Genomic DNA, 14394 nt, shown 5'->3' with positions numbered 1-14394 from the left:
CCCCAGCACCCCAAGGGCAGGTCTGCGCCCCACCCGGCACTCCCCTTGCTTCTCTGGAGCCTCCCCATCCCCCAACATGACACCAGCAGCACCGAGAACAATAAATACTGTAATAAATAGAGAAAACCCTGTCACACAGCACTGCTCCGGCAGCAGGCGGTGTAGCCGGGGTCCTGGAGTGCTCTCCCCAGGCCCCCTTGAGCGTGGGCGTGCACGGTGCCCCTCTGGCTGTGACAGTCAGCCCTGCCCCACGGAAGCTCTCCATGCTGTGGATGGGGCGGGTGTTCAGTCCTTGACAGTGCTGTCCTGGCAGCAGGTAAGCGTGGCTGTGTCCAGCTGTACCCTCCCTCCCGCTGGCTCGATGTTGAACCTGACAGAAGGCTGGGGCTGCAGCCGGAGCCGAGAGCCCACCTTGAAGCTGGGGAGCACAAGGAAGGGGGCAGCCCCACAGAGCGGCCTGCGGGACAGGGGCCAGGTAGCAGGCTGGGGTTTCCCAGAGCCCTGAGGGATCAAGGAAGCCTTGCAGGTTCATCACCAGGACAGCACAGCAACCTTCAGCAAGTAGGACACGTTCCTGGAGGCCTGGGCTGGAGGCAGTCCCAGGACTGCCTCGGGGCGCTTGCAGGCTGGAGAAGATGGGTGGGGTGAAGCCCTTTCCATGTTGGGTGTGAGGAAAGGCTATTCTGGTGAGTAGTAAAGTGGCCCCCGAGACCCACAGAAGCCAAGGGGAGCTGTAGGTGGACGGAAACCAAGGGTTAAATCAAACCACACCAGTAGGATGCGACAGTGTCACAGGCCCCAGTGGCCTTGGGCTGATCGCTGGGGCCTGTGCCCCTGCCAGGTTCAAGGCTGGAGCCAGCGGCCAGTTCTCACACAGTCCTGTGGCCCAGTGTGTGCAGACAAAGCGGCGTTTCGTGTCCTGCGTGGGGGACAAGTGAGGCCCCGGCTCAGATGGGCTTGTACAGCAGTGTGGTGACGTACTTCTTCTTGTAGCGGTGTGTGGCACTGAGCACCATTACGCCATCCTGAGAGAGGCACAGCGTCAGCGGGAGCTGGTGGGAGAGCTCAGTGCAGCCAGGCTGCGCCCACCCGGCAGCAGGGCACCCCCAAGGCAGCGATGGGGAAGAGGGTTCTGTGGGCTTGGGGGCAGCCCCAGCCCATCCCTGCTGTTCTGAGCCTCATAGCCATGAGACAGGTCCAACACCCACAACAGGGAGCCAGGGCAGAGCAATGGAAGGGTCTGGGATGCAACAGGAGAGCCCAGGGCTGCCCAGCTCCACCATGCTGTGGTGAGGCAGCTACAGGGAACTGGGGGCCATGAGGAGACCATAACCTACGCTCCTGCATGTGCCACCAGGCAGCCAAGCTGTCCTCATGTGGGTCCTCCCATCCCCGCACCACCGTCTCCACCACCCGGCTGTCCAAGTTCTGCTCCCTGCAGGTGCTGCAGGCTCCTGGGAGCCATGGCAGCTCGTCTTCCCTCACCAGTGGCCTCGCGGGACATGCCCTTACCTTGATGGAGAGCGCGTAGAGGTGATTGAGCATGACGTGGTTGGGTTCGGGCAGCAGTGCTGGGTCACACTAGGAGAAGAGGAGTGTCACAGGGGAACAGCAGAGCCCTGACCCCACAGCCCCAGCCATCACAGGCAGCTGCTATCTCAGGCAGTCACCTGAGCTGCTGGTGTCTCTGGCTGTTCTAAACAGGAATAGAGCCCAGCTAAGCACCAGGCTGAGCAAGGGGCCAAACCAGCATGGTTAATGGGAAAAGTGATGCTTTTCCCAGGAAATACCAAGGGCCAGGCCCCAGCCAAGGAGAGACCAAGCTCCCTGCAGACAGGACTCCCCTTCCAACCCCAGCATTGCTCCGTGTGCAGGCAGTATGCTGGTACCCACCGAGATATTGGTGTCCTTGTTGAGGATAACCTGGAGGAGGTGAGGTGGGAGAATGGGTGGGGATTTGAAGCGCTCCTCCGGCCGGTATACGTACATCTCTTGGCTATAAGGACCAGGTGGTGAGCTTGATAAGTCTAAAGAGAAGAGATGGAGGAGACATGAAATGGCTAAAGCAGGACTGGCAAGCACAGAGCAGCTCCCAAGAGGCTGAGAAGGACCCAGCAGGGTGTTTCAGGCACAAACATCTTCCATGAGCCATGGCCATGAATCCTATAGCAACAGCTCAGCCTTTTCACAGCAGAATAAGCAGCCAGGCAAGCCCTGGGTGTTTCCAAGCAGGGCTGTAAGCTGGTACATGCACTGACACAAAACAAGCACCCTGTGGTATCCACCCCAAGGCCCCTGCACACAGCTGTCAGCACAGCTGGGTCCCTCCCCCTGTAGCAAGCAGACGGCTTGCCCTAGAGCTGTACCCTTTGCAGCAGAGGCACAGCAAGCAGCACGCCTGCATGCTCCTGCTGCTGCAGAACTGCCTGACAAGGAGGTCCCTGAAAGGGCAGATGGGAAGTCCAGATTGAGCAGCTGCTCAGCTCCTGTGAGGGACCATGGGAGCTTGTGGTCACTGGAAGCTGAACTGGCTGTATCTCCCAACCACATCTGACCTGATTGTTTTGGAACAGCCAGCACCCAGAAGGGCTCCACCTCCCTGGAGCTCCTGATGCTTGCTGGCTTCTTTCCAGCTAAGTATCTATCTCCTGCAAGGATGTGGAGCTGAGGCTATATCTGAGATGGGGTTTGTACCAGGGACAGCAAGCTGCACTCAGAGCACCCTGGACTGAAACACAACTGAGCTACCTGCCAGACTCACACACTGAGCCAGCACTGCTGGTGTCCGCGTGGTAACCTAACCTGCTGCTGTAACACAAGTGGAGAGGAAGGTTTCTGATGTGCTAGCACTAGTACAAATTACCTTGGCATGAAAACGAAGAGCGGCTGCTGAAAATAACCTGGAGCTTGCTCTCGCCTAGGTTGTAGCCCAGATCAGATGACTTACTCACAGTTGAGCAGACAGAAATGGGTGATGTTCCCGGCGTTCACCAGTCTGAAATGGCTGCCTCAGCCATGCACCGGCTCTGACCTTGCTCTGGGACGGTGCTAGCACAGAACAAGTTACACCAGCACAGCCCCTCCATCGGGACAAGGCCTCAGCTGTGGGCTGCTGAGGACACACTGACAAACACTACTCTTCCCAGGTGCAGGCCCACACTTCTGCTCAGGGAGTCTGTTCGCCCCCAGAGCAGTGAGTCTTAGAGCAGAGGAGGTGGAAAATAGCACATGCAAAGCTGTAATGCCACAAAAACTCACCCCGACCTGAGGTTTCTGAGCTCTCCAGAGAATCCACCTTCAAAGCATCGAACACCTCGAAGTCAGACTTCTTGACATGAATCAGGTTGTTAATTGTCCCCATCTGGCTGGTGACCACAGGCTGGAGAGAACTGAGGTAAGCGTCTTCCTATGTTCACCTCCAATTGAAGCACACTCAATGCTTCCTAGATCCTCCTAGCCCAAGCTGTTTTTGCTGTGCCATTAACTCAGAGCACAGGTGACCAGTGTTTAGCTCTGCTCTATGCTTGCAGATCTCTGCTGTTTACCCTGAGAGGATTTCCCTTTACTCCCAGGCTCCTATATCACCTCCTATTTTCATGCTCCATCCTGTTACATGCCAATGGCTAAGTGTCCTCTCCTTCCCATGTAGCTACCATGGGATTCAGTTTGGAGGAGAACCTGCAAGGAGTGCTGACCCCATGGCCCATCTTCCCATGTAGCCAATTCTGAATGGGGTTTAAAGACCTTCTGGTGTTTCCCTGCCCCTCAGTACCTCCCTGACTATCGCCCATACAGTATGTCTAAGCTCAGAGGAACCAACCTCTAAAAGAACTCATGGGATGGAGGTGCCCCTTTTGTTTTGGCAGATACCCTCTGCTCTTCCTGTTCCCTCTCTGCTTCAATTACATCATGTCTAGTCCCCTGAAGAAGACAAGATCTGCAGGGATAAAGCTTTGAGTGTTACCTCAGATGGGTCATGGACCCACTGGCCGTCCACAAAAAATTTGTACTGGTGCTCTCCTTCTGGGAGGTCCAGGATAGCAACAAAGTCATTGTGGCTGTGTAGAGAGAACAGACATGCAACAGCATTACCCTGTTTATACTCTGGATGCTGCTTGTCAATGGGGTCCCAGAAAACAGCACTTGTTCACATAGAGCCCAGCCCCTCTACCCCAACACCTTCATGCAAGGTTAGGCTTGCTCATCGTCAGTGATCTGAGGCACGGACACAACAGGCGCGAGTGTTCAGAGCGCTAGCGTGGCTCAAACCACTAGGAGTCCAGCCACAAGGAGCACAGGAGGCAGTCCAGCTTGCAGACCTGCCCTGTGTGCCCAGGGAAATCAGTGTGACAGACACCCTGTGCAAGACACACTGGAGAGGTTGCATGGGCAACACATCTAACTCCATGCTGGCACTGCAGGACAGGGGCAGCAAGTGTAGCAGCTCTGTTAAGCTTGCAATTAAAATAAACCCATTCCAGATGATCTGCTGGGATTATGCCCAGAGTCCCACACGCTGTTTCCACAGAAATCACAGATGTACTGCTGAAGAGCCATAACATCATTAGGGCAGGAAGGCACGTGAGAGACAAATAAACAACCCTCACTGGCAGTAACGCAACTAGGCATGGGGTAAGGACACAGCCAAGGGAAGAGCTGACAGCTTCCAGGGGACTGCCGCAGGGCTAGGTGCTGCGTGACATCCAGCTGGGCAAGCAAAGTGGCCCATCCTGTCCTGTCCCTCTGTTTCACAACTTCCCACCACCTATGGAAGAAGCTGACTATATATTTGGGTGACCTGAGAAAAGCCAGGTGAGCAAAGGGAACAGCAACCAGCACAGAGAAGGGAAAACACTCTGCGATGGAGTGGAGGAGAACACAGAGTGACCTGAGACACTGGCTACCTCTTGATGAGCGGGATCTTGGTGCTCCAGTTGTTGAAAGATCCGGAGATGAAGACCTCTTTGCCTCCATCGGCCCAGCGGATGACAGTGGGACGAGCCTGTTGGGATGGTTTCACTGACTCCTCCAGATCTGGCTGCCACGACACAAACTCCTTGTCCCCCGGAATCTGAGCAAAAAAACCAGAGCCTTACTGAGACAGAGACAACTGGGACCACATTTACTTCCCCCTGGCCTCTACCAGCCCACCTGCACAGCCCAGACAAGAGCATTGCAGAGCTCCTCCAGCCTCCCAGCTCTCCACAGACCCCTCTCATGGCTGGGAGCACAGCCCCACACCACCAGTGAGCTGAAGCCCCAGCCAGGGCCCCAGAGGTCAGGACAGGGAAGGCAGCAGCCAGCCCCTACCTTGGAGTCATGGGAGCTGAAAACACTGGGGTCGTCGGTGCTGCCCACCATGATCTTGTGCGGGTGCTCCTTGGCGGGGTGGGGGGCACCGGAGCTATCCGAGCGGTGGGACTTGGAGCCATGGCGCTCCCCAGACACTCGCTCACTGGTGGTGTTCCCCATGACAGCTCAACAGCCCCTGTGAGAGACAGAGGACAGCAGTGTGCCTGTGCCCACAGGCTCTGGCAGCAAGGAGAGGAGCAAAGGCGCTGTTTCCCAGCGCTCTTTGCCAGGGGAGACTGACAGCAATCCTAAAAAAGGCCCAAAGTTCATTCCCACTGCCAAGTTTGGGAGCTGAAGGGGAATTTAACAAACAAGACAGCTTGACCTAATTATAGCCATATCCTTATAAACCATCACTCCAGTTATGCTGGTAATTGTTATACTCCAAAACTGATACTAGTTACGCTGCATCCCACACAAGCCCTCAGCAGTCAGAATAGTAGAGGGGCTGATGGGAAAAATAAAGTCAACCTTTATTGGTAAATCAATTGCTTGGCGTTAACAGAGCCTCTTTCACAGTCCCACAGTCAGGCTTTACAGACAAATCCCCTACATCCAGCAAGAAAACAGCCGAAGAGTGAAAGTAGCAGCTGTTCAACAACTCCCAACAAGTCTCCAAGAGCTTGCGGGCAGAAGAGCGGAGCCTTATGCCTGGCAAAGACGACAGCGAGCATTTAAAGTGTCTGAGTGGAATTGCCCAATCTGGAGCTTGGCCAAGGCGTGGGACTAATGCCATGGTGTCTGCAAAAAGCTCAGCTCTTGACAGCATTCACCAGGCAAGCCACCCTGTCAGCTGCAGCACAGCGCAGCGAGGAGGTCCACTTGTTGCAACCCTAACCAGCAGCACCACCCCGTGTGCTCCGGCATCTGCCCAGCCATCCGGAGGCACACAACAAGGGAAGGGGATTCCCAGCCACCTCAGTGCTGCTCTGCAGCTGGAGATAGGCCAACATCCCCGATCTCACCCAGTTCAGAGAAAGCAAAGCAGAAGAACTGGCCATACAGCACCAAGCCATGAACAACTACACACCTCTCAGAACAAACAACAAAGCCACCACAACCTACATGGAACTCCTCAGGCTTTCCCCAGTTTCCAGCAGCTGAGATGGATCTGGGTTCCTGCCCCCTTCTCGGGCTTATTTTGCAGCTTTCAGCTTACCGTGCTGATCATGGGCTCTGCAGGACAAGGCAAGAGGATAGCCAGCCTTGCTTCATGCACTTAGTTGCAACATTTGGGGGTTTGTTTAGAAGATCAAGTTGTATGAAGGGTGCCAGGCAAGGCTGCCAGCCAAAGCCAGGCTTTAGAACATTATGGAGCAATTACTAAAGCATTTCTTAAATCCTGAGGGCTAAAAGGCAGCTTGAGAAGGCAGCTAACCCATAACCCCACGCCCTCTCAGTAAGGATCAGGAGTACCTGAAGATCCAGGTCAGATGAGCTGCACTACTTGCTCTGACATCTTCCCCCTCTGCCCTGGAGGAGGTTCAGCCAGCTCCTCACAAAACCTGCCTCTGTGCTCGACTTGCTGTTGAGGAGCTTCTTCACCAGTATCTCTGCTAAGGGTCCCTTATTTCTCATCTACGGGGAGGAAGGTAGGAAAGGCTGAACATCCTCTTATACTAAGGCAGACCTGAGAGATACATGCAGGTGTTAACAGATGTGAAAGCTTCCCGTTCTCTTCTCTAAAAGGAATCCAGACCCTCTGGCTGGGGAGGTCCCTTACAGGTCTCATTCTCCAAATGCCTCCTGAGGTTTCTCCCAAGCAGTGGCTCCCTTCCAGCATGTGCCATCTGAAACCCCACACAGACAAGACCACCTCACCTTTTGCATCATGTACACAGGCACCCTGCTGTGCTGGGACAGTGAGCCCTGTGAGCACAGCCTGTGGTACTTGGCGTTACTGTATTAACTTTTACAGTTCAAACCCTCCTGCAATCAGACAAGTCCTTGTAGCACAGCATGCTCTGATGGTGTGACACAAGTATGCCCAAGTCACCGATGGAAATGCTGCCCATACCAAAGCCCAAGCAAACCTCCGCAGCATCTCGGTGCATCTGCTCTCCGTTTGGCAGCAAGCCGCTGCCCGCTGCAGTCTGTAGTAAGGTGGGTGCCTGCCGGCTGGATCACAAAACCCCTTCGGTTTCAACCAGCCCCACCTCCCCACTTTGCTTCTAAAAATGGCATGCAAAATACACCAGTTCCCCCTGAAATGTGTCATGCTTGCTGCCTCTCCCACCCGGCCAGTGACCCGCACTGGGAAACACTGGCAGCCAGCCTGAAAGTGTTTATTTTGGAGGCATGGGTCTCTGTTCAGCACCCTTCGTTGCCTGCAGCCTGCTCGGCTGACACCTCCTGGTACTGGAGTTACCCAGGGGAGCCTGATCCGCTCGGGCTCTCCTGCTTCCCTCTTTTGGAGAAGGGAACCAGAGCTCAGCCGTGTGGTTAAGGGCATGAGCTGGTAAACTGGGGAGAGGAAAGCCTCCCTCCTCCAGATTCATGCCAAGCGGGCACGGCTGGGACGAAGGCTCTGCAAAGCAGTGGCAGTGGCAAGGCTGTCGCGGCATGCTCGGCCCACGGCCGCCCACTCCCCTTCCCCACCAGGCCAGGGTGAAGCGACGTCTGCCATGGCCCTGAGGAGAAGCGGGCTGCACCGGCAAGGGACAGGGCCCTCCTGAGGGGCTCTGAGCCAGCTGCAGGGCACGGCTGGGGTCAGCGACAAAGGAGGGTTCCGGGCCACCGTTACCACCGCAGTGTCACCCGTGGAGACGCTGTGACCCGTGGGGACGCCCAGACAAGCCTCACCCAACCATCTCCCGCAGCAGCGCCCGGCCAAGCAACGCCCGGCCAGCTGCCTGCCACCCACCCACCCGCGGCCTGTCCGGCCGTGACACTCCGCCGTCACCCCCCGGCCCCGCCGCGGGGCCCGGCCCGGCCCCGACCGCGGCCCCACCTGGCCGCCGCCGCCCCGCTCTCCGCCTCCGTCCAAAATGGCGACACCCCCCACCGCCACCGCCAGCCTCTGCGGGGCGCTCTGGCCCGCCCCCGCGCGCCGCTCTATGGCCGCGCCCCCCCCGCGCCGCGGACCCGCTTCCCTGCTGCCGGGCAGCCGCCATGTTTTTTGAGGGCAGCTTCGCCCATTGTTGTAAAGGACGGCGGGCCTGGCGCGTGGGCATGCCGGCTGAGAGCCGCGCGGCTTTAGCCGCGCCGCCGCCGGCAGGCGGCCATGTCGATTGAGGGCAGGTCTAGGGCTGGGGTCCGGTGTTGGTGGGGAAGGGGTCAGGGATGGCTGTGGGGCTGGGCTGCGAGGCTGCGGGGTGGGCGAGATGGCTGTGGGGTGGGCCGGGAGGCGGGCTGGCTGTGAGCAGGCCAGCAGTGGGGTGCAAGTGGCCAGGGTGCTGCCCATGGCCCTGTGTGAGCAGGACAGACGCCTCAGGATGGACACCGGAGACTGAGACAGCCCACACAGCATGGTCCCTGGTCCCCTCAGTGCAGGGACAAGCTTTATTGCCTGTTTCCCGAGGTCTCCTGGCCAGGCAAGTTCCTGGTTTCCCCACTGCCTCTGTGCCGACCTAACACACGGGTAGAGCTTGCGGAGCTGCCAAGCCAGGACTTAGGGAAGGAGGGTGATCCCTGTCCTCAGAGCAGCCCCGGTGTGGGGCGTGTGTGGCCTGGTGTGGCGCCAGCACAGCAGGAAGGGGAGACAGACCAAGCTGCGTCTTTAAGGAACCAACTTCATCCGTGCCTCCTGACACGGTGGCAGACCTAGCAAGAGACTACAGAAACACCCAGACCCAAAGGAAAGGAAGAATTCCAGGAGGACTTGCCATTTTCTTTGTTTTGTGTTAACGAGAGAGTGAGACATAGACAAGTGTGGCCACAATTAAACCGATGCTGAAGAAGACCTCGAAGATGTGGGGCATGGTGCTGGAGTGGGCAGGACGGTCCCTGGCTCTGGTTTGCAGGGGCCTGACCACACGCTGCCGCTGGGTGAGGATGGCCTCCCTGGCGCCTGCCCACTTGCCCGGGCCCCGCAGGCGGTACTGGTACGGCGTGCAGGGCCCGAAGGCCACTTCCAGCGCCAGCTTGGGGTCGGTGAGGAAGAGGGCGAACAGGTTGGGCTTGACCCCCACCTGGCAGGCGAGCTCATCCATGTAGGGGATGTAATCCACCTGGATGGTGTGCCGCTGGCTCTTTACGTACCTGCGAGCAGGGAGGGCAGGTGGGTTTGGCACGTGAGCATGGGGGTAACAGTGGCAGGGGCGATGCCTGCACCGGGTCCTTACCGCTTGGCCATCTTCTCCTTGGTTTGCATGATGTCAGCCAGCATGTCGGCAGATGGTGGCAGGTCCTGCAGCCCTGGGGAAGAAGAGGCTGTAGCTGCAGGGAGGGCTGTGCTCCTGCTGTGGTCTGGCTGGCTCTGCAGCCCAACCTGGCCTCTGCTTGCACATGGAAGTCTTTGGGGCTTCAGGGATGTGCCACCGTGTCAGGAGCAAAGTGGGAGGCACAGGCAAAGAAAGTAACAACAGGAAAGGAAAGGGAGAAGGCGGTTTGCAGGCAACAGGACCTGTTAGTAGCCCACACGATAGAAGGTGAGTGCGAGGCTCATTGCAAAATTCAGTGCTGGTTTTTGTCCCCTTGAAGAAGCAAAAGTAGGATAAAAAGGTGAGTGGAGGGAGGTCGCGTGTGAGGGGATGCTACCAGCTGAACAACTTGGCCTTGCTGTGGCCGGGGGAGCCTGACTGCATCCCCCCAATCTGCCTTGCTTACCCTTGAAGACACGGGTGGCCCAGCGACACTGAAGCTCGGAGATGGGCATGATGGCACCCAGGGGCTGGATGAGGCCAATGAAAGCCAGCGTTGGCTTCTCCAGGTCGGGGGGGAACATGAATTTGTAGAGGGGGATCTGGTTCTCCACCACCTTCACATAGCCTTCAAGGAAGGGGAAGGAGAAGCTGTATCCTGTGGCAAAGACCACGGCATCGATGTCTTCCCTGGTGCCGTCCTCGAAGATGGCAGATGTCTCGGTGAACTCCTGGACGTTCGGCTTCACCAGCACTCTGCCTGAAATGATGCGGTTGGGCAGGTCGTCGTTGATGGTTGGGTGCTGGTCGAGGACCCTGGAACGCACAAGGAGCCATCAGGGTGCTGGGGTGGGGTGTCTTTGCTCCCTGTCCTGCTCCAAGGATGCTCATCCCCAGGGATGCTCATCCCCAGGGATGTTCATCGCCAGTGGGGAAGGTACCCAGCGTGCCGCTGGGTGCTCACCGGTGCTGGGGCTTCAGGCCATAGAGCGTGTGGTCGAAGTGGGCATTCAGCTTCCTCTCCAGGAAAAAGCTGCTGGCACTGTGGGGCAGCAGGCTGTGGAGGAGCTCTAGGAAGCGGCTGATGTAGGAGAAGTCGAAGGGGTACCCGCCATCCGCCAGCCGGCGCATCACCCAGGTCCCGCGCTTGGTGCTGAGGAAGACGTGGGAGGAAGGAGAGGAGAGGTGGCAGCATGGCAGCATCCTCAGGACCAGGCTGGGGCCCCGCTGTGCTCCTCAGACAGGGATGCCAGCACAGCTGCTGGGACCACAACAGGCACCCCCATTGAGAGGAGATGGGGTGCTCATGGCTGGGTGCTGGAGGGAGGAGAGCCCGCAGGGGGTGGTGGAGGGTTGCTTAGTGCCCTCTGGGGTCCAAATAACAAGCACCCCAGCCCCGGCAGCTCTCACAGCACACCTGCTTGGCTGCGTGGCTCAGCTCCACCGCGATGTCGATGCCTGAATTCCCGGTGCCAACCACAACCACCCGTTTCCCCCAAAAGGTCTGTGGGCTCTTGTAGTCCCGGCTGTGCAGGTACCAGCCGTCAAACTTTTCCAGCCCTGGAAGAGAGAGCTAAGTCATACCAGGCAGGGACATGGGGCAGGGGTTGGGCTGTCCCCCTGCTTAGACTGATGGTGTGTTTTGGGAACAGGCTGGGATCAGCATGACCAAGGGGAGCGATGCAGCCCTGGGTTGGTGCCCAGAGAGGCAGTGGCATCTCCAGCCTGGGAGATGCTCAGTGTGGTCCTGAGCATCCTACTAAGGCTTTGGGGCTGGCCTCACTTGGAGCAGGACTTGGACTGGCGACCTCTGTGCTCCCATCCCAAAATCCTCCTGCAGTTCCCGCCCAATGCCACGCTTTGGGAGGCAGAGGATCAGCTGGGATCTGTGCCATCTGGCCAGACCCTGTTGACGGTCTGGTCCAGCCTGTTTTCCACCCAAAGAGGGTCTCCACAGCTGAAAGCCCTCCAGGCATTTTTGCCTATCACCCTGAGGAGAAGGCCACCACCAGCACGGAGCTCTCAAGCCTTGCTGGGGAGCTGGAGAGCCTAGCGGGAAGTGTGGCCACCTGCTCGGTGAGTCTGTCTCTGGTGGGAGAGGTGAGTTAGCAGTGGTGGCACATGCCAGCAGGCACTTTGGTCAGGCGCTGATGGCATGGAAAAAGCCACCAAGGACAGACCACCAAGATGGGTAGGATAGCAGCATGCTCATGCAATCCCACCTGGTGTGTCAATCCATGGGGGCAGTACCTGGGAAGGTGCTCAGCGGGAGGTGAGCCTCGGTGTGGTGCCCGGTGCACACCAGCACGGCGTCGAAGACAGCCGCCTCCTGCTTCCCCTCATTCTCCGTCACCACCTCCCACTGGCCCGTGGCAGCGAAGTCGGGGCGCTTGGACATGCGGCACACGCTGGTCTGGGCACAGGGGGAGCGGGCATCAGCACCCTGCACCCCCCGGCCCCACTGCCACCACCCCCTGGCCCCCCGGCTCTCACCCTGAAGCGGACGTGGCGGAGCAGGTCGAAGTGCCGGGCGTACATGCGGAAGTACTCCATGATCTTGGAGTTGTGCATGTAGTTGGGGAAGTCCTCGGGGATGGGGAAGTCGCTGAAGCACATCATCTCCTTGGAGGTGTTGATGATGACGGAGCGGTAGATGCTGGCGCGGCCCTCCTCGGGGCACTCCTGCGGGAGCGGGGCATGGCTCGGCACTGGCCAGGGACCCCAGGGCTGCCTGCCTGCCCTGCCTGGCACCTCACCATGCTTGTGGGTGCAGGATTAAGCCACAGATAGTTGTAGCACCTGTCCCTGCGCTCAGCACCCTCCTGCGGATGCGACCACCCACGCCACAAAACAGGGAAGAGGAAGCTCTGGGTTGGTGGGGGCCGTGCAGTGGTGACAGCGGGTCATGGGGGACTTGCTCCTCAGTTTCCCTGCTCCTACCCTGGCCCCGATGAGGCGGTATGTTCACAAAGCTGCCCGTGGTGCCATTGCCCCAGTTGCCACATCAGGTCTTGCCAGTTGCTGAGCCAGGTCCGGCACTTCCAGCTGCATGGCCATTCCTGCTCGCCAGGTCTCTGCCCCGGCAGCAGGGTGCTGCTGCCCTGGCTCTGCTACACCAGCCCCATTTCTGACCCGCCATGGGCAGAACCAGCGGACTGTAACCAAGCCACCCCACCCCCCATGCTGGCATGGTGCGGTGTGTCCGCTGCTGGGCTCTCCCACCCATGTATCAGGGCTCGGTGGGAAGGCTTGTCTTCTTGTCGGTGGGTGCCCGGGAGAAAAGTCAGCAGCCTCATCAGGTGGGGACAGAAGCGAGCTCCGGGGCTTCCCCCGAGGCAGGGAGAGCCAAGGCACAGACGAGGCAGTGCTCAGTGCCTCTGCGTGGGTGAGCTGCACAGAAGGGAGAGGAGCAACCGGGACTTCCAGGGAAGGGCTGGGCAGGACAGGGACTGGGACAGCCAGCGGGGTTCAGGTGGGACCAGGGTGGGTGGGAAAGGGCTGGAGGGAGCCAAGAGCAACAGCTGGGGAAGGCATGGATGGGACTGGGAGGGGAGGGATGGGAAAGGGGAAGGCTGAGCTGGGGGAGTGGGCCTTGGGATAAGGTCCTTGGGGAGGGTCTGTCCTGCTGCTGGTGGGACGGAGAAGGCTCCCATGTGGCCGGCACACCAGCTGGCACCACGGGAACCTCTTGCTGCAGTTTTTCTTTTCTGTGGTTTTCCTTGGAAACCCGTCGGCTGCACACATGCAAAGCAGGGGAGTGGTTCTTCGTGAGCTGCCAACAACCGATCCCAATACCGTCCGTGCTCCTGCTGCGGGGCAGGCTGGCACGGACTGGGGCTTACCTCGAAGCGCCAGAGCCCCCCGATGTCCCCGCTCCTCTCGAAGCAGGTAGGTACCAGGCCCTCATCCAGGCAGCATTTCAGGGCACACAGGCCAGAGGCCCCGGCCCCGATGATGGCTACTCGCCGGGCAGCCATGTCCCGCAGCGTGGTGGTGGCAGGGATGCTGGGGAAGCCTCAGCCGGGGGCGAAACACGCTTGGGGGCCTGTGGAGCCTGGTGGATCACACCGGGGGAATACGCAGTGCTGCTCAGGCGGGGATGGCTGTCCCTGTGCTTCTCATGGGCAGTCGAGGTCAGATGAAGTGTCACAAGATGTGTTTCTTCCAGACATGATTTACAGGTTCCCCCTGCTGTCATGCCACACCTCCTGCCCGCACCCGCCCTCCGCAAGAGGTTCATTATGTTCTGTAAGCGCTTAACGATATTATGCTGCCACGGGGCTTCCTGAGTGCGGGGGCTGAGATGTGGCCATGCTCCAGACTTCCACCAACTCCAGGTTGTGGTGTGGAAAATGCAGCTGGGGGGATGCTCAGGGCACTGGTGGCCCTGGTGTGTGGTGGCCAGGACCCCCTGTCACCACCCCAGGTCCCCAACCCACCCAGCCATCCTCCAGAGGGGCTGCGTGTGGGTGATGAGGGTGGCACTGAGCCGTGCCACCGTGACCACCGCGACCCACTCCGGTGACACACATCCTGGGCGAGGCTGTTTTGCCGTGGATACACACAAGTCCATAGGCATGCGTGCGTGCAGCCCACGCTGCCAGGGAGCTGGAGCTGTGCCGCTGGCACGAGGCCAACCTCAAACGCGTGCGCGTCCCCCTGGCACGCAGGGGCCTGCGGTGGTGTCAGGAACGGGACGGACGCCTGGCTCTGTTTAACGCATTTATCCCGTTAGGAAGTC

The 14394-nt window shown here is 58.9% G+C and overlaps 2 protein-coding genes across 2 annotated transcripts; both read right to left on the bottom strand.

The window, feature by feature from the left end:
• Positions 1 to 884: 884 nt before the first annotated feature.
• On the bottom strand, positions 885 to 5472 carry PRKAB2 (protein kinase AMP-activated non-catalytic subunit beta 2; the record flags this gene model as incomplete). Its single annotated transcript, XM_082002655.1, has 7 exons — positions 885 to 1025; positions 1513 to 1581; positions 1894 to 2027; positions 3259 to 3379; positions 3965 to 4058; positions 4905 to 5071; positions 5311 to 5472. The coding sequence occupies 7 exons, from the start codon at positions 5470 to 5472 to the stop codon at positions 948 to 950; spliced, it is 825 nt and encodes a 274-aa protein (XP_081858781.1). The 3' UTR covers positions 885 to 947.
• Positions 5473 to 9194: 3722 nt separating this feature from the next.
• Positions 9195 to 14010, bottom strand: LOC309407261 (flavin-containing monooxygenase 5-like; the record flags this gene model as incomplete). The annotated part of the gene is made up of 8 exons (XM_082002739.1): positions 13496 to 14010; positions 12147 to 12335; positions 11904 to 12066; positions 11071 to 11213; positions 10618 to 10817; positions 10120 to 10469; positions 9636 to 9708; positions 9195 to 9552 (listed from the first exon to the last, which is right to left on the bottom strand). Exons 1-8 carry the CDS (start codon positions 13628 to 13630, stop codon positions 9195 to 9197), a joined length of 1611 nt encoding a protein of 536 aa, XP_081858865.1. The 5' UTR covers positions 13631 to 14010.
• Positions 14011 to 14394: the final 384 nt, after the last annotated feature.

This window comes from Phaethon aethereus (genome assembly GCF_964289735.1).
Source record: "Phaethon aethereus genome assembly, chromosome: 8".
Lineage (NCBI taxonomy): Eukaryota > Metazoa > Chordata > Aves > Phaethontiformes > Phaethontidae > Phaethon > Phaethon aethereus.
This window is presented reverse-complemented; position numbering and strand designations above follow the sequence as displayed.